Genomic DNA, 23603 nt, shown 5'->3' on the forward strand with positions numbered 1-23603 from the left:
TAAAGTGAAATAATGTCTGTTATAAAGGTAATATATGCTCAAGAAATATGCATGTTTTTAATTATTCAATTGTCATCCCATAAATAGGATTCTGTGTATCCAAGTAACAGTTTTCTGGCCTTGTATCTTTTTAAAATGCAGTCCTGATGGGTGGAAAACAGCATGTAGTGATGTCAGTGCTCTTGAGCAGGAGGTCCCTCTTTAAGCTGACAGTTTCCATTTACAACCACTGCTTCAGATCTATCTCTCCTGCTCTGGAGAGGCCTGAGATGAGCGTCAACAGTTCTTGCCATATAGAACAGCTGGAATCCTGCACAATGGTTTTCATTGCTGCCTCACAGCACTGGGGTCATGGGTACAATTCTGACCAGAGCCGTACCTGTGCAGAGTTTTTAAGTACTCACCGTGTGTGCATGTGTTTCCTCTGGGTGCTCCAGTTTCCTCCTACAATATTTAATGGGGCAGGGACTGATGTGAATGACTACTTTCTGTACAGCGATGCTGTTTGGCGCTATATAAATATACAATAAGACAACAAAGGGTAGAACCCCACCAAAGTACTGTTCTAGGTAATAATTTTATGTAAGTATTCATTTATGCTGCTAAATAAACATGTTGGTAGCAACACAACTCTTAGCAGATTTAAGGGGAAAACAAAATATATATAATGAACACTCCGTACTTAAGGAAAGTGGAACAACACAGGTACATATTGTATAATCAGAATGGTCTTTATTTTTTCTGTAAATTACGTTGGAAACTTGACCAAGTACATAGAAATGATTGCAATTTGTGTATTATGGGGTAATTCATGTCATTCTTTGGAAGGGGGTGATATTTGGAGAGGTGGGGCAACAGAGCCCCCCTCTACCAGTTCAGTATAGGCTTCCCGTCCTCCTCGGCCATAGTAACAAGACAGGTCAGGAGGATGTAGACATCATTCAGTGCGTCATTAGGAATAGCCTCAGCCACCATCTTGCGCAACATCTTGGGATCACAGTAACAGGTACATTCACCGCTGCTACCGTTGCCAGATGCAGGGCGGTCTTTCATGATTCCATATGTGTTGACAAGGTATTCCGAGAAGATGGGATGCACACGTTGGTTATAATTCATTTTCTTGAGCTTACTCATGATTTCTGCATAGCGCCGGTTCATCTCATATCTTAATTTCTCATCAGCCTTGTTGGATAGTGGGCAAGTAGTCACCTATAGGGAAGGGAGGGGAGAGTGAGAATGGGCATACAAATACTGTCAGAGGTGTTTAGAGTGCTCATATATACATAGGGCATCTAACAATAGATTGTAAGTATATATATATATATATATATATATATATATATATATATGGAACCCTCGCTTTACCTGCAAAATCTTCTCCTCTACGTTGGACACTCTGAAACCATAAAGCCGACTCTGATCCTGGAAGATGTATGCGAGAATTCTGCGGTCCAGCTGGAATGCAATTTCACCAGCCAGGCGTCGGCAGTGTTGGAGATGTTTGGGATCTATGTAAAAAAAAAAAAAATGTTAGAACTGGGCAACAGTTGAGGATGTAAGTGCTCATTGTGTTATGTATTTGGTGTTCTGTCTCAGCTCACTATGAAAGGATCTCGATATGTGAAACTAAAGAGAGTGGAATAGGCCTTTAACTTTAATTAAGTGGTTGCATATATCAGTGATGAAGTTGATGACCTCATAGAGGTTACTTTTGCGAACGCATTTTGCTATCTTGAATCTAGTCTTGGCATCCGAATTTTCTTACATGAGATCTAAAGAGCTGTATTAAAAGTCTACTGTAACAAGTCCTACTTTGAGCTCTGTCATGTCTTGTTTATTCAACTTAGAAGCAATGATGTACTATGTGACCTTTACCTGTTAGGTCTAGTACATCACTGTTTGTTACCAATAGATTACCAATATATGTGAACAATTACAAAGGGAGTTAGAAAGAGATCTCTTACCACGGCAAATGGGTGCTGGAACATCCTCTGTCTTATCTTCAATATTTAACATATGGAGAAGAAAAAGTAGTAAATTAGAACAATCACCATTCTGTACAGTATGTATGTCACGGGCACTAGGAGTCTTTACCCAGGGATCACCAGGTGATAGGCTTACCAGAGCAATATAGGTGGTAATATGGTACTCTGGTAGCAGGGTGATCACGGAACAGGAAATAGCAGATGATGAGATGCTCAGGAAAGTCTATGACTAGCAGCACTGGCAATATGGAGGTAGTAATACACGAGGAACTGTATGGACAAAGGACACGTGAAGGTAGTCAGTGGTCTGCGGTAGCAAGTTGTACCACTGCTATAGTGAGGAGGAATGTCCAACAGAAACGAGGAGGTGATGAGAGTCAGCGGTCTGCGGATAGCAAGTTGTACCGCTGTCTGAGTGAAGGAATGGAATCCAAGTGGAGGTATCCGGGGAGTCAGTGGTCTGCGTTAGCAAGTTGTACCACTGCTATGTGAGAGGATACTGGAGCAGGTGAAACTGGAAACAGGGGTCAGTGGTCTGCCACTAGCAAGTTGTACCACTGAATATATATGTGAGGAGGTGCACGGGGAGAGACTGCAACACAATATATACACGGGCACCTTGACTTTGATCCACAGTAATATGCACAATATAAATGTATAAATGACTGAACAACACTGCCAATATAGAAAGTCTCTTGAAGTAATCCAGCATGAGATAACACAGTCAATGATGGCAATAGACTCAGCGGATAGTACACTCCAGAGGAGAACCAACACAGTCCAGCAAGGTATGCAATACACAGCACAGTCAATGGGAAGTATGCATACCGTGGTTCAGGAGAAGGCAGTCAGACAGAAGTGCAGAGATACCTGAACGGCAGGAGGCCGGCAGGATGCAAAGTCCCTGGATGGGTGAAGCGGTGGTCTAGCAGGTGCAGCGCACAGGTAGGTAGACCAGCAGGGAACCCAGGAAGGCGTGGAGAGCGGATCAGCAGTAGATGGATGCGTAGCGCTGAGAAGTAACAGCAGCGGGTCTCTGCGGGAACACGGAGGTAGCCAATAGCAACCAGCAGGTGCAGTAACGATGGGACACCAGAGCAGAGTTGAACTGGAACAGATGATCACGGAGAGTAGCGGGTAGCAATAGTGGCAGCAGACTCAAGGAAACACGGGAGAGTTGACAAGGGCTGAAGACTGAAGCGCACAGAGGCGGCGGATAGGAATCAGCTAAACAGTCACGATGAAACACAGACGGGTTGCAGGTTGAAGACTGTAGTGCACGGAGGCAGCGGATAGGAATCAGCTAGCAGTCACGATGATGAAACACAGACGAGTTGCAGGTTGAAGACTGTAGTGCACGGAGGCAGCGGATAGAAATCAGCCAAACAGTCACGATGATGAAACACAGACGAGTTGCAGGTTGAAGCCTGTAGTGCACGGAGGCAGCGGATAGGAATCAGCTGGCAGTCACAATCATGAACAGGTGAGTGGATGTGAATGAAAGACTGTAGTGCACGGAGGCAGCGGATAGCATCAGCTAACAGTCCCAATGATACAAGGTAGAGTTGAAGTGGTTAGAAGACTGTAGTGCACGGAGGCAGCGGATAGGAATCAGCTCACAGTCACGATGATACAGTAGATGGTAGAAGTGGTATGGGAACCACAGTAGTAGAAGTGGTTTGGAAACCACAGAGGTAGAAGTGGTTTGGAAACCACAGGAATCAGCTGGGCTGAATAAACGAGGAAACACAGGAACACCTTCAGAGACTCATGGGGAATGAGACTCCAAGATCAGGCAATGTGGTGATGACCACAGGTGCTTAATATAGGGAGGTTGCCTGATCTGCCAATTAAGTTAAAGGAACATACACTGGAGGTATAGAAAGGGCTGCGCATGCGCAGTCCCTCAGGATGGAGGACGGCCACGGTTCCTAAATGTCCGGGAAGAAGCACTCACAGTCCGGTGAGTGACAGTACCCCCCCTTTTAAAGGTGGGCACAGAACGCCTGGAACCGGGCTTGTCCGGATTTTTGGAATAAAACTTCTTCAGAAGGGCAGGAGCATTAAGATCTTCAGCTTTGATCCATGAACGCTCTTCAGGACCAAAGCCCTTCCAATGAACGAGGAAACGGAGGACTCCTCGCGAAATTTTTGCATCCAATACCTCAGTAATCTCGAAATCCTCCTCCTGATGAACTTGAACTGGCTGCGGTGCTGAGGGAGGAGTCGAGAAACGGTTGATGATGAGAGGTTTGAGCAAGGACACATGGAAGGCATTGGAAATCCGAAGATTCTTAGGAAGAAGAAGTTTAACACATACTGGATTGATTACTTGAATGATCCTATATGGACCAATAAAACGAGGGGCGAATTTCATAGATGGAACCTTCAAACGAATATTTTTGGTAGATAACCAGACACGATCTCCAATTTTTAGTGGTGGAATAGCCCGCCTCTTCTTATCTGCGAAAGACTTATATTTATTAGATGTCTTCTTTAAACAGGTTTTGACCTGAGACCAGATATTTTTGAAGGTTTGACAAGCAGTCTCCACAGCAGGAACTTGGGTGGGCGGGAGGGCAGGAAATTCCGGAAAAGACGGATGGTGACCGTAGACCACAAAGAATGGAGTTTTGGATGATGACTCATGGTACATGTTGTTATGGGCGAATTCAGCCCAAGGGAGCAATTCTACCCAGTTGTCTTGGTTGGCTGAAGAGAACATCCTAATAAAAGTCTCAAGATCTTGATTGACTCGTTCCGTTTGTCCGTTAGATTGCGGATGGTAAGACGATGAGAGTGCTAATCGTATGCCCAAGGTTTTACAAAGGGCCCGCCAGAATCTGGAAACGAATTGTACTCCTCTATCCGACACAATCTCAGACGGACATCCATGGATGCGGAAGATTTCTTTAATGAAATGTTCAGCCAGAGTAGACGAGGAAGGTAAACCGGACAGAGGGACGAAATGGGCCATCTTCGAAAATCTGTCTACCACTACCCAAATAGTATTGTGATTCTTACTTGGTGGCAAATCAGTAACGAAATCCATACTAATATGGGTCCAAGGCTTGGACGGAATGGGTAGTGGTCGCAGCAACCCTGCTGGAGTTCTGCGGGAGGATTTGAACTGAGAACATAAATCACAGGAAGCAATAAACTCTTTGACGTCTCTCCTCATTGAAGGCCACCAGTAACTACGAGAGAGAATCTCAAAGGTCTTGTGTTCACCGGCGTGTCCAGAAAAACGAGAGGCATGGAACCACGAAAGGATTTTCCTCCTCAGAGTAGGAGGCACAAGGGTCTTCCCAAATGGTAGCATTTTGGTGGATGAAGCAGCCAGAGAAATACATTTGGGGTCTAGAATAGCATGGTTGGGAACCTCTTCTACATCAGAGGACGTCACAAAAGCTCGAGATAGAGCGTCAGCTTTCTTGTTCTTAGCGGCTGGTTTGAAGGTTATAATTAATTCAAAACGGGAAAAGAAAAGAGACCATCTTGCTTGACGAGGGTTCAAGCATTGAGCAGATTGCAAATATGACAAGTTCTTATGATCCGTGAAGATCGTCACCGGATGGCGAGCTCCTTCCAACAAGTATCTCCATTCCTCTAATGCAGCTTTGATGGCCAGCAACTCCTTGTCCCCGATAGTATAATTTTTCTCTGCGGGCAGAAGACCCCGAGAGTAGAAGGCACAAGGATGTAATTTTTGTTGCTCCGAGCGTTGGGAGAGAATAGCTCCTAAGCCCACATTAGAGGCATCTACTTCTAGGAAGAAGGGGAGTGTCACATCAGGCTGTCGCAGAATGGGAGCAGACGAGAAGGCCTCTTTGAGGATTTGAAAGGCTTGGAGAGCCTCAGATGACCATTGCTTAGTATTAGCCCCTTTCCGAGTTAGGGCCACAATGGGAGATGCAATGGATGAAAAGTCTTGAATGAAGCGTCTATAGTAATTGGCAAAACCTAAAAAACGCTGGATGGCACGAAGAGTAGTTGGCTGAGGCCAATGTAGTACAGCATTTACTTTGTCTGGATCCATCTTCAGGCCAACTCCGGAAACTATATACCCCAAGAATGGAATCTGGGGTAACTCGAATGAACATTTTTCCAATTTACAGAACAACGAGTTTTTCCGTAGTCTGGAGAGGACATCTGCCACATGTTGGTGATGAGAAGGCAGGTCCTGTGAGAAGATCAATATGTCGTCTAGGTAGACAACGACACATACATATAATAAGTCCCGAAAGATCTCATTGATGAAACCCTGGAAAACAGCGGGGGCTTTACACAGCCCGAAGGGCATTACTAAATATTCGTAATGCCCATCTCTGGTGTTAAACGCGGTCTTCCATTCGTCACCGGAACGGATTCTAATTAAATTGTAAGCACCACGAAGATCCAACTTAGTAAATATCCGAGCTCCCTTGATGCGATCAAATAGCTCAGTGATCAGCGGAATGGGATACCGATTCTTGATAGTAATGGCGTTGAGTCCACGAAAATCTATACAAGGGCGTAATGATCCATCCTTTTTTTTGACGAAGAAGAACCCAGCTCCAGCGGGAGAGGTGGAAGGTCGAATGAACCCACGCTGGAGATTCTCCTGTATGTACTCAGATGTGGCTTGAGTTTCAGGTAACGAGAGAGGATAGACCCGACCCCTGGGAGGAGTCTTGCCAGGTAGAAGGTCGATCGGACAATCCCAAGAACGATGAGGAGGAAGACGTTCCGACTGAGCTTTATCAAACACATCGGCAAATGAAGCATACTGAGGAGGGAGTCCCGGGGAGGAAGATGAGATGGAAGATCGCTGTACTTTAAGAGGAATAACTTGAGAGAGACAACGATGGTGACATTCAGACCCCCAAGACGTAACTTGAGGGGTGCGCCAGTCAATCTGGGGAGAGTGACACTGAAGCCATGGAAGGCCTAAGACAATCGGACTTGTCGTAACTGGAAGAATTAAAAACGAAATTTCTTCATGGTGTAGTACACCAATCTGAAGGGTTACTGGAGACGTACTCTGGGTGATGAGACCATTGATGAGGCGTGATCCATCTATAGCCGTCACAGTAATGGGTGTTTTTAAAGTGATCACTGGTAGGGACCATTGATTCACTAGTGATTTAGAAATGAAATTTCCTGCTGCTCCGGAATCAATCAATGCCTGTGACTCAAAGGATTTGGTAGCAAAGGAAATCGTAACATCAAAAGCGCAGACTTTAGATTTCATAGACAATGGAGAGGACTCCAGGGACCCTAACTTCACCTCTCCAGAACTAGTTAGGGCCTGGCATTTCCCGATCTCTTAGGGCAAGAGCTGAGCATATGCGTGGAATCAGCACAATAGATACAGAGTCTATTCTTTACTCTTCGTTTCCTTTCCTCTGAAGATAATTTGGAACGTCCTATCTCCATGGGAATCACAGAGGATGGAGCTGGACGAAATTGAGGGTTTAAACGAAGAGGTGCTTTGACAGCTGTTGTTTTCTCAGACTCTCTTTCACGAAATCTCATATCTACACGATGGCAAAGAGAGATCAAATCTTCTAGTGACGAAGGAAGCTCTTGGGTAGTCAGTGCATCTTTAATTTTATCGGAGAGCCCCTGCCAGAAGGCGGCAACTAATGCTTCAGTGTTCCACTGAAGTTCAGAGGCTAAGATCCTAAATTGAATGACATACTGTCCTACTGTATGGGAGCCTTGTCGCAAACGAAGAATGCTGGAAGCAGCGGAGGTCACACGACCTGGTTCATCGAACACACTTCGGAACGTGGAAATGAATTTGGCACTATCTTGTAGAATTGGATCGTTTCTTTCCCACAGGGGGGAGGCCCAAGCCAGGGCTTGTCCCGAAAACAATGAGATAAGATAGGCCACTCTGGAACGATGGGTAGAAAAATTTTGAGGTTGGAGTTCAAAATGGACTGAACATTGGTTAAGGAAACCTCTACAAGTTTTGGGGTCCCCGTCATATTTTGACGGAGTAGGCAGGTGAAGCGTAGGAGCTGTAGACACCTGGGATGGCACTGGGGAAACGGAGGAAAGCACAGGAGCTTCAATATTAGCTGTAACAGTCTGTCCAGATGTTCCTTGGGAGGTTAATGATTGGTAACATTGAAGTAACAGCTGTTGGCGAGCATCCTGTTGCTCCACACGGCTGACCAGATGCTGCAGCATCTCTTTAGCGGTAGGTTCCGTATCTGGGTCTGTCATGGCCTGATCTTACTGTCACGGGCACTAGGAGTCTTTACCCAGGGATCACCAGGTGATAGGCTTACCAGAGCAGTATAGGTGGTAATATGGTACTCTGGTAGCAGGGTGATCACGGAACAGGAAATAGCAGATGATGAGATGCTCAGGAAAGTCTATGACTAGCAGCACTGGCAATATGGAGGTAGTAATACACGAGGAACTGTATGGACAAAGGACACGTGAAGGTAGTCAGTGGTCTGCGGTAGCAAGTTGTACCACTGCTATAGTGAGGAGGAATGTCCAACAGAAACGAGGAGGTGATGAGAGTCAGCGGTCTGCGGATAGCAAGTTGTACCGCTGTCTGAGTGAAGGAATGGAATCCAAGTGGAGGTATCCGGGGAGTCAGTGGTCTGCGTTAGCAAGTTGTACCACTGCTATGTGAGAGGATACTGGAGCAGGTGAAACTGGAAACAGGGGTCAGTGGTCTGCCACTAGCAAGTTGTACCACTGAATATATATGTGAGGAGGTGCACGGGGAGAGACTGCAACACAATATATACACGGGCACCTTGACTTTGATCCACAGTAATATGCACAATATAAATGTATAAATGACTGAACAACACTGCCAATATAGAAAGTCTCTTGAAGTAATCCAGCATGAGATAACACAGTCAATGATGGCAATAGACTCAGCGGATAGTACACTCCAGAGGAGAACCAACACAGTCCAGCAAGGTATGCAATACACAGCACAGTCAATGGGAAGTATGCATACCGTGGTTCAGGAGAAGGCAGTCAGACAGAAGTGCAGAGATACCTGAACGGCAGGAGGCCGGCAGGATGCAAAGTCCCTGGATGGGTGAAGCGGTGGTCTAGCAGGTGCAGCGCACAGGTAGGTAGACCAGCAGGGAACCCAGGAAGGCGTGGAGAGCGGATCAGCAGTAGATGGATGCGTAGCGCTGAGAAGTAACAGCAGCGGGTCTCTGCGGGAACACGGAGGTAGCCAATAGCAACCAGCAGGTGCAGTAACGATGGGACACCAGAGCAGAGTTGAACTGGAACAGATGATCACGGAGAGTAGCGGGTAGCAATAGTGGCAGCAGACTCAAGGAAACACGGGAGAGTTGACAAGGGCTGAAGACTGAAGCGCACAGAGGCGGCGGATAGGAATCAGCTAAACAGTCACGATGAAACACAGACGGGTTGCAGGTTGAAGACTGTAGTGCACGGAGGCAGCGGATAGGAATCAGCTAGCAGTCACGATGATGAAACACAGACGAGTTGCAGGTTGAAGACTGTAGTGCACGGAGGCAGCGGATAGAAATCAGCCAAACAGTCACGATGATGAAACACAGACGAGTTGCAGGTTGAAGCCTGTAGTGCACGGAGGCAGCGGATAGGAATCAGCTGGCAGTCACAATCATGAACAGGTGAGTGGATGTGAATGAAAGACTGTAGTGCACGGAGGCAGCGGATAGCATCAGCTAACAGTCCCAATGATACAAGGTAGAGTTGAAGTGGTTAGAAGACTGTAGTGCACGGAGGCAGCGGATAGGAATCAGCTCACAGTCACGATGATACAGTAGATGGTAGAAGTGGTATGGGAACCACAGTAGTAGAAGTGGTTTGGAAACCACAGAGGTAGAAGTGGTTTGGAAACCACAGGAATCAGCTGGGCTGAATAAACGAGGAAACACAGGAACACCTTCAGAGACTCATGGGGAATGAGACTCCAAGATCAGGCAATGTGGTGATGACCACAGGTGCTTAATATAGGGAGGTTGCCTGATCTGCCAATTAAGTTAAAGGAACATACACTGGAGGTATAGAAAGGGCTGCGCATGCGCAGTCCCTCAGGATGGAGGACGGCCACGGTTCCTAAATGTCCGGGAAGAAGCACTCACAGTCCGGTGAGTGACAATGTAACACTACCTACAGCCATCCCACCTCCCAGGTTTAATTAATACAATGGGCAGTTTTTTGTGCCACCTCCCTGTTAGTGGAGATCACCTTAATAGATACAGATATGGTAAAGAACTTTTGACTGGTTAGTAATATATCAGCCAATTATTTGCGTCTGGTTTATACATAGACATCATGCCAAAATTTATGCCGAACATTATTTCCCCACCCTCAAATGCTACTTGCTCTACTTAATTATCCCAAGCATATATTTAATTCTTACATGTAACGTCCTTGCAGGCTTTTCCTGGAGGCGAAAGACTGCGCACATGGGTCTCGTGGTCCCTGAGAGTGCATCTCAGCTCCAGGTTTTCCTGCATCAATCCGACCATCTTTCTCAGCTCAGCATTCTCAGTGAGTAGACGGACATTCTCTGTCTTCAGAGGCTCCACTTCATGACTCCGAAGTATATTCCTGGAGCGGTATCCAGGAAACTCCATTTACACCTTAATCACTTATTTTTCTACCTGTCAAATAACCTGCAGAGCTAAGGAAATCTTCTGCTACACCTTTGCTTTCTAACCTCCAACTGATCCTGGCTCTGGTAAGCCTCAGTGACCTATCTGCTAGCCTTCTATGATCTCATCTACTGATTGTGACATGTCGATGTGTCAGAGAGCTAGAGGCTCATGGTAAAGGACACAGGAAGCAGTAAGGATGATGATGATGATGATGAAGAATATCTGAATGCCTCTGAACTAAATGTTTGTCATAGTGTCAAAATGATAATGGGAAAATGAGTACAAGTAGTTAACACTAAGCAAGAACCATAAGTGTTAATTAATATAGCCACAAATCCTTTCTAAACAAAATAAAATGTATTATCCAAGGGGTATTTATTCAAATCAACTATACTTAGGCTTCCTCATTTATAAACAGCAAACCTCTGTTTTAGGTTAATATGGTTACAGTTGACGGTTAGGGGAGCGTCAGTTTTCTTTCTTGTCCCGGACGCTAACCTTTCTAGTTATGGCCCTACTAGGATGTTATTGTGAGATGACACACTAAGTATCCAAACACTAACACTTATTTAGATTATAAACTCATTTTGGGCTGGGCCATCTTTACTTTCTGTTTCATGGTACTAATAATGTAATTTATGTCATGATCCCATCAGTGTACAGTGATGCATACTATGCCAACGCTTTTAAATAAACTATAACAATAATGCTTGCTATGGTGTGTGAAATTAACTATTATTTACCTTTGCAGCAGTTTTTATTATATTTAATTAATTAAAATTCAATGTTTCTATTTCATTTTAATCTTTTAAAAATACAATAATCAATACAAGGACAGGATAAACAGAGTCCCTATCAGTCTCAAGCGAGCACAAAGTAAATCTGAGGAATAAAAGAAACAGGATTAAGAAATAGGGGTGTGAGTGTATTGGTCAGGTTATGACTAAACCAAAGCGCACATTCATGGAACCCTTAATTGCAAGAAGTAGATGAGGTAGTATGGATAGGTTGTTCAAATAAAAATATCTTTTTTAAAATGTTTTTTCTTCCTTCTCTACATTTAAGCACAATAGACAGATTTTTTTTTTCATGAGCCATTGTCCATTATGGAGACGGCAATGTTCCCACCGTAACTGCCTGCACTAAAGTGGCCAACGATTTCCTAGTGGCTAAATCAAAAGGATAGTTCTCCCTTCTCATAAATTGTTTTGTCTCTACTGCCTTTGACACCCTTGGCCTCTGCAGCACTGTTCTCTCCTGGATTATATCCTACCTCTCCTCCACTTCCTCTCTCTGTTAGGGTTCCTCGAGTCTCTATTCTTTTCTCTATACCAATTCTGTCGGCGAACTCATTCGCTTCTTCGGTCTCAACTAACTGCTTTACGCAGTTGATACTCAAATATACTTTACATCCCTTGATCTCTCTCCCTCTCTGCAATCACCTCCTGGATGTCCCACTGCTATCTCAAACTCAAAGGGGGAGATTCAATTCATTACAGTTACTATGGTAATTGATGCACTTTATTGCTGTTAGTACGGTAATTGCAATGTTGATTTTTGCTCGCAGCTCCCTGAGGCGCGAGCAAAAATCTGCGTTAAAATTACCATACTAACGGTATTGACAACATGGAAAATTGAATCTACCCCAACATGTCTAAACCAGAACTCATCTTTCCGTTCCCAGCGTCTCCTCCACTCCTTCCATCTTTCACACGGTGGACAACTTGACTATCTTTCCTGTTTCCCAGACACCCTGCCTTGAAGTCATCTTCGACTCTCAGCTTCACTCCCCTTATTCGGCCCTTCATGCAATCCTGTCATCTCAACCTTCGTAACATTGCTTGCATACACTCCTTTCTCACTCAAGACATTACTAATCATTTCCCGTATTGACTACTGCAATCTCCTACTAACTGGCCTGCCCGTTTCATCCATTCTAAATGCTGTAGCTAAATTTCTCTTCCTTTCCCATTGCACCATTCACAAAGGCTGCCCATTTTTTCTAGAATCCACTCCAAAGCACTTCAGAATCTCATCGTCAAAGCCCTCATGGATGCTTCTCCTCCATACCTTTCTGACCTAGTAACGAGATACAATCCTGCCCTTGCCCTTCGTTCTGCCTCAGGCCTGCGCTATCCCCCAATCTCCAATCTTATAAGCACTCCCTGAAAACCCATGTATTCATCTAAGCATATGCCCCCCTCACCTGAGACCTACTTACGTACTCTCAGCTTCCGCCTCCCTCTAGACTCTAAGTTCTCACAAGCAGAGCCCTCGATTCTGTCTCATGTCACATCGACTTTTTCTACCTTTTATTGGGCTTATGTCATGCTCTTTTTATGCTTAAGCTAATTTTGTATCATCTCTCTGTAATATTTTCCTTTTTGCTTATGTTTTACCTTTACCGATATCATGTTTGCTTATTTTTATTTTACGCTTACGTTTTACGAGGTATCATCTCTGTGTATTTTTTTTTTATTCTCATGTTTTAATTTGTATGTTCTATAATGCTGTCTGTCCAAGGATGTTGAACTCAACCATTATGATGGTGGGGATGTCAGAGGATAAGAGGGAGCCATGCAGAGAAGTGTTCATGAAAGTGTTTGTGTGGTCCAGGGGGGGCGATAGATTACAGCAACACGCATAGAGAACGGGTTAAAAATCCTAACAGCATGTACTTCAAAAGATGTGAATGTGAGTAGTGGGACATTTGGTAGAACTGTGAACGTGCACTGTGGGGAGAGAAGTAGTCCAACCCCACCTCCCTGTCTGCCCCCAGATCTGGGGGTGTGGGTGAAATGGAGACCACCATGTGATAGGGCTGTAGGCAGGGCCGGATTAAGGGGGGGCACAGGGGGCATGTGCCCCGGGCCCCCCTCTCTCTGAGGGCCTCCCGCCGTCGCCGGCCGCACGCTGATCGGATCACCTGTCAGTTGGTGATCCGATTCTTCTGCTTGTGCGCGCGGCTGTGGGGCCCCCCTGACGTAGGCGCACCCCCCCCCCTCTTCCCCCTCACAAAATGTGTCAGCTGGCCTGATGTACAAGCAGCACTGCGGCTGCTGTACATTCTAAGAGGCCGAAATGGAGCTGCTGCGCATGTGCAGCAGCAGCAGCTCCTAATCCCGGGACAGCTTCATAGATCAGAGAGCCGGCGGTGCCCCAGGGGCTGATCAAGGCGGCATGAGGAGTGGCCAGCTTAACCTGCCAGCCAGAGGCCTGACCAAAGGTGACTGAACATGGGGGGTCTGTGGGTGACAGGAGAGGGTCTGTGTGTCTGTGGGTGACAGGAGAGGGTCTGAGTGTCTGGGTGACAGGAGAGGGTCTGAGTGTCTGTGGGTGACAGGAGAGGGTCTGAGTGTCTGTGGGTGACAGGAGAGGGTTTGAGTGTCTGTGGGTGACAGGAGAATGTCTGAGTGTCTGTGGGTGACAGAAGAGGGTCTGTGGGTGACAGGAGAGGGTCTGAGTGTCTGTGGGTGACAGGAGAGGGTTTGAGTGTCTGTGGGTGACAGGGGAGGGTCTGAGTGTCTGTGGGTGACAGGGGAGGGTCTGAGTGTCTGTAGGTGACAGGAGAGGGTCTGAGTGTCTGTGGGTGACAGGAGAGGGTCTGTGGGTGACAGGAGAGGGTCTGGGTGACAGGAGAGGGTCTGAGTGTCTGTGGGTGACAGGAGAGGGTCTGAGTGTCTGTGGGTGACAGGAGAGGGTCTGAGTGTCTGTGGGTGACAGGAGAGGGTCTGAGTGTCTGTGGGTGACAGGAGAGGGTTTAAGTGTCTGTGGGTGACAGGAGAATGTCTGAGTGTCTGTGGGTGACAGGAGAGGGTCTGTGGGTGACAGGGGAGGGTCTGAGTCTCTGTGGGTGACAGGGGAGGGTCTGAGTGTCTGTGGGTGACAGGAGTGGGTCTGACTGTTTGTAGGTAATAGGAGTGGGTCTGAGTGTGACTGGGTGTCTGTGGGTGACAGGAGTGGGTCTGGGTCATAATCATTAATCATCTAATCATTATTAGAGAATATATATATATATACACACATACATACACACACACACACTCGCATATATAGCAATGATACCGCACATTAAAAAAAAAGAAACCTTGATAACATGACACCAATTTTGATATATATATATATATATATATATATATATATATATATATATATATATATGTCAAAACTGATGTAATTTTATCAGTGCTTCTTTTTTTTAATGTGCAGTATCAATGCTAATTTCAGGGAGCTGCTGGGACAGAGAGCTGGGGGGCATATGCCCGCTGGGCCGGACAGAAAAAAAGAGACTATTTTGGGCAGGTCCCTGCACTGGCCCAAGTCTCTATTAATTCTATCATTGGCCGCGGATCCTTACGATCCGTTCCCCCCCTTACCCTATGTGTGGCTGCTATTGGTGTCACATGGGACGTGCACCACATGACAGGTGCCGTCCCATGTGTGAAGAGAACAAGGCCATACAGTGAATGAATAGAACAAAGTTTGTGGGTGTAGTATGTAAATATAATGTGTGTGTGAGGGGGGGTAGTATGTAAATAAAATGTGTGAGGGAGAAGGGGTAGTATGTTAATAAAATGTGTGAGGGAGGGTAGTATGTTAATAAAATGTGTGAGGGAGAGGGGGTAGTATGTTAATAAAATGTATGAGGGAAGGGGGGTTCTTAATATATTGTGGGAGGTAGGTTATTAATTTAATCTTGGATTGCAGGTGGATGATAATTATTTAATGGGTGCTATTTTATCGTGGGGTGATGGTGGGGCAATTTAATTTAATAGTGGGGTCTATTAATTTAAGATGGGGTGATTGGACCTTAAAAGTTAATGCTAGGGTGGTTTGGAAGTTCAAAAGTGAATGTGGGTCTGTTTTGGGGAAAAGTAGGTCTTTTTATTAAATGTGGATATGAATAATTTAATGCCGTGGATGTGGAAAATGGTTATATTTTTTAAACGCCATTTAATTTATTGCTGAGGCTGTTTGGAGGGAGGGAAATTTGTTTATATATTAAATAGGAATACTATTGTGGTAATAATGCTGGGGCTGGTTGGAATTTTCTAAAATTTCATGTACCCATTTTTTTTCCATATAGGGCCTCCAACATTCCAGAATCCAGACAAGCAGCAACTGAGCTAAAGACACCAGCAGCCACAGGTGGGGTCAGTGATAAGAACAGGTAAGAGAGCAGGACAGTCTGCTAACTGTCCTGAATCTGGTTGGGCAGTCCTGAATTTGGGTGACTGTCTCGTGTAGTCAGGATTGGGTCCGACTACAAGGACAGTTAGGAGGTATGTCCCGCTTCACACTGTACTGCTGGTGAAGGCAGAGCTGTGTGCAATTAACAGTAGTGCACACTGTATTGCCTGTGCATTTGTATAAAATGATAACCATGTTCCATCATAGGGGCCCCCCTGTCTAAAGTGCCCTGGGCCCCCCAGAGCCTTAATCCAGCTCTGGCTGTAGGTGAGGCAGTGTCTGATTGCGTGAGTCATGTTTCTGTTATTGCTAGAAGGTTGAGGTTGTTGGAGAGGAAGCAATAGTGTACGGAGGTAAGATTGTTACAAACTGTGCATTCCAAAGGGCACATTCAAAGGACTTTGGAAGATAAGGGAGACAGGTGATGCGTTTGTGGTTTGCCGGATTGCTGTAGCGTTCAGATATATGTGTGTGGGAGAAGTGAGGGGGACCTGGATTAGGTGATATATCACCAGCTAATAGAAGCAGGGAGGAAGAAAGGTAGGAAAGATGATAGTCTATCGTGCACTTACCGTGTAAATTAGTCCACGATGTCTCCTACTCAAATTTATTAAAGGTGCATCCCAGCAGACATCATGGATATCTGCTGCTTTGCACTCCTTATCGTTTTTGCGAGCAGTCACCATACAACATGATGACTGCTCTGGCCGCAATCTAACAAGTCCTTGTTGTGTTAATGTACGCCAGCTGAAGCCTAAACAGCACAGCACAGCACAGCACAGCACAGCACGAGATCTACCAGGACAGAGGACCACCTAACACACCCTCCCTCTACCCTGATCAATGCCCGAGTGAAGATGGCGGCGACTAGCGGGGAATTTATAGGATCCGAGTATCGCGAGATCCGACAACGGGATTATGAGTCAGAGCCTCAGTTTCAGATTTGAATTTGGCGCCAATACCCGGATCTGTCTCGGATCCGACTCGGATTGGCAAGGTTCGGGTGGGCTCGGATTTCAGAAATCCGAGCGCGCTCATCCCTAATTATTATTTATTTATATTTATTTAATTTAATATTAACATTATTATTAGTATATTTTTTTATATCTTATAATAGATTGGAGGTCTGTGTATTCAAATGGAGTTAACATATTTTAGAACTTTGTTGGTTTATTTAGATTTATTGGTTAGGAGTTTAGGCGACTGACAATTTAGTCAGTTCATGCTTTGAGGAATTAACTGTATTTTTTCAATTTTTCATTTTCATTTTTTCATAATGCCCCGTCCCGTGCTGCGCCCCTTCACTGAAATGACCTTCCTCGCTCCATCCGTCTCTCTCCCACTCTTAGCTCCTTGAAACGAGCACTAAAAACCCACCTGTTCCTCAAAGCCTACCAACCTTCCACCTAACCCCTCCTCCCCTACCTCCTCCCGCCCCCTCCTCTTTCCCTTATACGTCAACTCACTCCCTTTGTACCTGAGTTTTGTTCACCCTCCCTTAGGATGTAAGCTCATTGAGCAGGGCCCTCTTCCCTCTTGTGTCCTTACCTGCTCTTCTGCTCCGTCTTTACTGCATTAGCCTGCTTTGAGCTCCTGAAGTGTTAGTATTTTTTGTTTACCGTTCAGTAATGTTTTACCCTGTACTGTCTACTGTTTGTGCATTGTACAGCGCTGCGGAACTCTTGTGGTGCCTAACAAATAAAGGATAATAATAATAATAATAATAATGCTATCTATCGGTCCTACTCTTTATAACTAAGCTCAATGCTGATAGTTATTTAATTAGTCTGTCACACATTAATTTGAGGAATTAACTGTATTTTTTTATTTGTTTATTTATGTGTTTATGAATTCTTATGTATTATATACTGAATCTTCTGAATCTTCTAAAATGTTTTCCATACTAGATTAATGCCAGCTACAATATTCTGACCATTTGATTGGTTATTTAAATCATGTGACTCAGACACCTTTGTGGGTGTGTCCAAATAATCGGCTTTCAAAGTGTGAGAATGTAGATGCGATCATGAAGATGATAACAAAAGACTCAGTTAAGGATATGCCAGAGGGACTGAAACATCATGTGATAAGAGCTGGATCACATGTCTTTTGTTTATGTTTGGATCAGTTACATCTGTATAGAAGAATCTTATCTTTTTATATTTGCAATTGATAAGCAAAGTAGATAAATTATTGTGTATCTTGTACCATCATATAAAGAGGTATAGGTGGTGGTTACAGTTATTATTGAATGAGAAGGTCTTATTAAGTTTAAAAGAAATGGGAGATGATTGGTTTATACAACACACTGAATGGTATTTAAGGGCTTCTGTATTGCCTCTGAATTTACCTCTGATAACACCGCCCCATTTTTATAGTCGAGAAACACGTCAGGTGACATCAGTGGCAACTGACTGAAATACTCAGCTCCTCATATATCACCAGCAAAGTGGATTTTTTTGGCCTTCCCAATGCCTATGTGGACTGTACAAAGTTTGGAGTGCTCCATCTGAATTAAGGTATGACATTTATTATATCTGCTTACAGTGGAATTTTTCTTGGCTTCGAACTGTTGCCTAAATTTGATGGACTATGTCATATTTTTCAATGGGATTTTTTTCATCCTAAATACCAGTTGTGAACAGTTATTAAATACTGACTGAACAGTCCTACTGACATTTGGAATATTTTTGGATTGCTATGTGGAATTGTTTTTGGACAATACATTCTAACCACAAAATGTATTAAGGGACTCTGTTGTCTTGATTCTTTGAACAAGTAATTGTTTCAGAACTTTTACGAATTATAAATGAAATTTCTGTGGCCATCTGTATTTGCATATATAAGGGTTACTAATTAATTGTAAGCAGCAAAGTATTGGTGCTGAGGAGTTAGGATTTATTAATTACTGCTTTTGAATTTGCCACAATCAAGGAATATATATTCTATTGCATGATTTGCTTATGTTTTTATATATATATTTTGTGGCAAGAGCCCGCTACTGCAGAAGCACACACGTACAACTTCTTCCTTTTTATGGTTCTTTATTGTCAGGATGGTAATAATGTTTTGACACCGTATACTTGCACAGCAATTATGGAGACCCTCAAAGCTTACTATACATAGTCCAGCTCTCTGTCCAGATCAGCCAGCTAGCCCAGCGTTGATCTCCCTGAACAATGAAACAAGCAGGGTTTTATACCTGACACTCCTCCCACAGGCCTAGCTTGATGGACAGGTGACACACTCACCTTCTCTTTAAAAGGAAACGCCCATCCCTGGCTCTGTTTAGACTATCAGACCCACCCTGTCTGTTTGCTGAGAGGAAGCAGCTTTTAAATCATGTAAGTAAATCAATTTTAAACTACACATATGTTTTTACCTGGTTTAATCTCCACCTAGGTACATAACTGTGCCAATGTTTTACTCTACTTCCCTGCTTTCTCTGCATATTGCCAGCTTAATGCCTCCTTTTGTTACATATCCCTCCCCATAGCGTCTCCAAGTAGGGGGACGCGGACTTGGCGAGGAGCGCATATTTTCGTGACAACGCATCTGCATTTTTGTGTAGAATTGCAGGCCTATGTTCTACTGAGAACTTGAAAGGTTGTAGTGCCAAGAACCAGCGGGTTACCTTGGCATTTACTTCCCGGTTGTTCTGCATCCATCTTAATGGTGCATGGTCTGTTATTAGGGTGAACTCTCTGCCTAGGAGATAATAGCGCAGAGCTTCTGTAGCCCATTTTATGGCGAGACATTCTTTTTCCACAGTGGCATATTTTTGTTCCCTTGGAAGCAACTTACGACTTAGATACAGGACAGGGTTTTCTACTCCATTCTTCTCCTGTGACAAGACTGCACCTAAGCCAACACCAGAAGCATCAGTTTGGAGGAAGAACCTCCGGGTAAAATCTGGTGCTTGTAGAACTGGAGAGGAACAAAGAGCTAACCGAAGATCAGCCCAGGCAGTTTCTGCAGAGTCAGACCAGGTTAATCTATCTGGACAACTTTTTTTTAACATGTACGTAAGTGGAGCAGTTCTAGTGGCGAAGTGGCTTACAAACCGCCTCTAGTAACCTACTAAGCCTAAAAAGGTTCTTAACTGTGACTTTTTCTCTGGTCTTGTCCAATTTTTGACTGCCTCCACATTGTCTAGCTGGGGTTTTACATGCCCTCGACCAACAATGTACCCCAAATATTTGGCTTCTCTCATGGCTATGGCACATTTCTCTGGGTTAGCTGTTAACCCTGCGGACCGTAATGAAGCTAAGACCGCCTCAACTTTGGCTAAATGTGATCCCCAGTCTGGGGTATAAATCACTATATCGTCCAAGTAAGCAGCTGCATAAGCTGTGTGAGGTCGTAGCAATTTATTCATAGCCCTTTGGAAGGTGGCAGGTGCCCCATGCAACCCAAAGGGTAGGACTTTATATTGATAGAGACCATCAGGGGTGGAAAATGCAGTCTTTGGCTTGGCCATGGAAGTCAGGGGAACTTGCCAATAACCCTTTGTTAGATCAAGAGTTGTTAAATAATTGCTACCAGCAAGATTTTCCACTAGTTCATCTACACGTGGCATTTTGTATTTGTCTGAGAGGCATGTTGGTGTCAGTAGCTGAGGGGGAGTGCTGACATTGGATTGCTATTTGGAGGCTTCTGGGGTACCTCTTTGGTAAGTTAGCTCTCAATTTAAAAACACATATGTATGGCCCAAATATAGGGACTCTCATTGTTTAGAGTAGGACCATCCTATATGCAAAAGCGCCTTGGCGTGGCAGGATGGCTTAAACATACATTTGCAAATGTGTGCAACAAAGACTTTTGCATTTTTATCTACAGTAGAAATGGCAGATCTGTTGCTGGCTATAGCAGTGTGCTGGGGAAAAAATGTTGTATGTATGTTCCTTGCAGGATAACCCCACCCTTTCAGCACCTGTTATGGCCTATAAATTGATTTGAGCAGCTTCCACTTTTGAACTTGCCAATAACCCTTTGTTAGATCAAGAGTTGTTAAATAATTGCTACCAGCAAGATTTTCCACTAGTTCATCTACACGTGGCATCGGATAGGCAGCAAACTGTGACATACTGTTTAGGCGCCTAAAGTCATTGCAGAACCTAATTGTCCCATTGGGTTTCGGGACAAGCACAATGGGACTATTCCATTCACTAGTGGACTCTTCAATTGCATCTAACTGGAGCATCTTCTCGACCTCCTTTCTCACATCCACCCGTCTGGCTTCTGGAATACGATATGGCTTCTGCTTGACAATGACTCCTGGCGCAGTGACAATGTCGTGTTCGATTAAGGTAGTGTGCCCAGGAATGGAAGAGAAGACATCCCTGTTCCGGCGAATCATTTCTTCAGTCTGTTGTCTCTGCTGAATGGACAAGGCTGGCTCTATGGGCACTTCAGACTTTTCAATGGCAGTACTCACTACCTGAAGAGAGGTTTCCTCATCATGCCAGGGTTTAAGGAGGTTCACATGATATATTTGCTCCTCCCTTCTCCTACCTAACTGGTGGACTCTGTAATTAACAGGACCGACAGCCTCTAGAACTTCATTTGGACCCTGCCAATGGGTGAAAAGTTTGCTTTCCTGGGTAGGAACCAGGACTAGGACCTTGTCCCCAGGCTTGAAAGATCGAACAACAGCACTTTTGTCATAACTTTTCTTCTGTCGTTCCTGAGCCTCTTTTACATGTTGCTGCACAATGGGCCCTATCTTTCCTAGCCTATCATACATTTGGGACACAAATTGTACCAGATTTGGCTCCCTGCGACCTTGCTGCTCCCACTCTTCTTTTAACATATCCACGATACCCATGGGCTGTCTCCCAAACAATAACTCAAAGGGACTAAACCCTGTTGAAGCTTGAGGTACCTCACGGATGGCAAACATCAAATAGGGAATAAGAGTGTCCCAATCTTTTTTCTCCTGAGCCACTGCTTTCCTGAGCATGTGCTTTAATGTGCGGTTAAAGCGTTCCACCAAGCCATCTGTTTGTGGATGGTATACAGAGGTGTGAAGCGCCATAACCCCTAGCAACTGGCACATGTCCTTCATCAGTTTAGACATGAATGGAGTACCCTGATCTGTGAGAATTTCTTTGGGTATTCCCAAGCGTGTAAACATCAATACAAGTTCTTTAGCTATGGTGCTGGACTTTATGTTTCCTAGGGGAATTGCCTCTGGATACCTGGTTGCATAGTCAAGCACCACTAGTATATATTGGTGCCCACGTGCAGATTTTTCCAGGGGCCCCACAAGGTCCATAGCTATCCGTTCAAAGGGAACTTGTACTATTGGTATTGGAATGAGAGGTGCCCTGTACATGGGTTTGGGACAGGTTCTCTGACAAATGGGACAGGACCGGCAATACTTTTTCAATGCCATGTGTACACCGGGCCAGTAAAACCTAAGCTGAACTCGTTCCCGTGTTTTATCCTCCCCTAGGTGTCCCCCACAGACATGTGTATGTGCTGCTTTTAACACTAGGGTTACATGGACCTGAGGAACCATTAATTGTTCTACTTTTTCCCCCTGTACATTAGCAACTCTATAAAGGAAATTATTTTTAACAATAAAATATGGTATACCTTCTGCAGGCTGGGCGGCTTTCGCTACCCCATTTACCTCAGTCACACTTTTAAAGGCATGTTCCAAAGTGGCATCATTAAGTTGGTCTCGAGCAAAGTCCTGCAAAGGAAACAAAATTGGTATTGCGGACCAGTCTGTATCCTCACTGACAGGCGGGGTGGGCTCATCTGCGACATCACCGACCAATGCTAGTTTGGACTGTCCATGTTTCCCCGCAGGTGGATGCTTTTGTGGAACTCCTGCTCTGACTCCCAGGATGGCATTCCGGTTTGGCGGTTCCCAAAGACCGATGTCCAGATGTTGTGGATTCTTAGGCAGTTCCTTTAAGACCGGGCTTCCGACCGTTGCATCAGTTGCCGGCATGTCCGGCCGGATCCGCTCACCGAGGACATCATTAAACAGTGGGAAGTCTCGCCCCAAAATGAGTGGATATGGGAGTTTAGGTGCTATGGCAGCTACCACCATAACAGTTTTGTCTTTGAGTGTGACTGGTAGTATTGTTCTCTCATACTCCTCTGTTGTGCCATGTACGCAAAGAACTTTCACTTTGGGCAACCGAGAAGTTATGGTTTCGGGTAAAGCAGAGCTGGAAACCAATGAGAGTTCACTCCCCGAGTCAACCAAGGCCAGAACAAGGTTTTGGTTGATTAGCACAGTCACCCGGAACAAACAAGGACTTCCTGATGTGGGACTCATGGTAAAACAGCTTGGAAATGCAGGTCCAATATGTGCTACAGAACAGTCCATGGGTTCCTGTAGTTTAGGACACTCTGCCATAAAGTGGCCTGGCTCACCACATTCAAAACACTTCAGATTAGACAGCTTTGCACCTGGCCCTCTGTCCGTAGCAGTTTTGCCATTGGGCCCTGTGGCAAGGATTGTCAAACCTGGCTTTTGGCGTAGCAGTGGCTTTGGCACAAATGCAGGTTCTTTAGTCATTTGCTGTAGCGCACAAAACCTTTCTACCACGGTGGCAAGCTCTTCATAAGTTTGTGGGTCTGATTGCAGAACCCACCTTTGCAAATCGCGGTTCAGCCCCCGGATGCAGTGATTTATCGCCAGAACTTCAATAATCCGAGAAGGCGAATTCTCCTCAGGCTGCAGCCACTTCTTTAAAATTTTAGAAAGTTCAGCCACTTGCGCTCTGACCGGTTTTTCTTTATCATAGCGCCATTGGTGATAGCGCTGGGCTCTGCCTGGCCCGGA

At 44.9% G+C, this 23603-nt stretch overlaps 1 protein-coding gene across 1 annotated transcript; it reads right to left on the reverse strand.

Annotated features, from left to right (window-relative positions):
• Nucleotides 1–791: 791 nt before the first annotated feature.
• Nucleotides 792–10662, reverse strand: LOC142127181 (speriolin-like protein). Its single transcript, XM_075194314.1, has 4 exons — nt 10369–10662; nt 1965–2000; nt 1366–1508; nt 792–1209 (listed from the first exon to the last, which is right to left on the reverse strand). Exons 1-4 carry the CDS (start codon nt 10583–10585, stop codon nt 868–870), a joined length of 738 nt encoding a protein of 245 aa, XP_075050415.1. The 5' UTR covers nt 10586–10662; the 3' UTR covers nt 792–867.
• Nucleotides 10663–23603: the final 12941 nt, after the last annotated feature.

The sequence above is a fragment of the Mixophyes fleayi genome, unplaced genomic scaffold (genome assembly GCF_038048845.1).
Source record: "Mixophyes fleayi isolate aMixFle1 unplaced genomic scaffold, aMixFle1.hap1 Scaffold_29, whole genome shotgun sequence".
Lineage (NCBI taxonomy): Eukaryota > Metazoa > Chordata > Amphibia > Anura > Limnodynastidae > Mixophyes > Mixophyes fleayi.

What these genes read in the sequence shown, in the direction of transcription:
- LOC142127181 (XM_075194314.1), bottom strand. Translation starts at nt 10,585, where the DNA reads ATGGAGTTTCCTGGATACCGCTCCAGGAATATACTTCGGAGTCATGAA. An exon ending in TCCAGCACCCATTTGCCGTG is followed by an intron (nt 1,509 to 1,964) that starts GTAAGAGATCTC and finishes TTTTTTACATAG; the next exon opens with ATCCCAAACATCTCCAACAC. An exon ending in TAGAGGAGAAGATTTTGCAG is followed by an intron (nt 1,210 to 1,365) that starts GTAAAGCGAGGG and finishes CCTTCCCTATAG; the next exon opens with GTGACTACTTGCCCACTATC.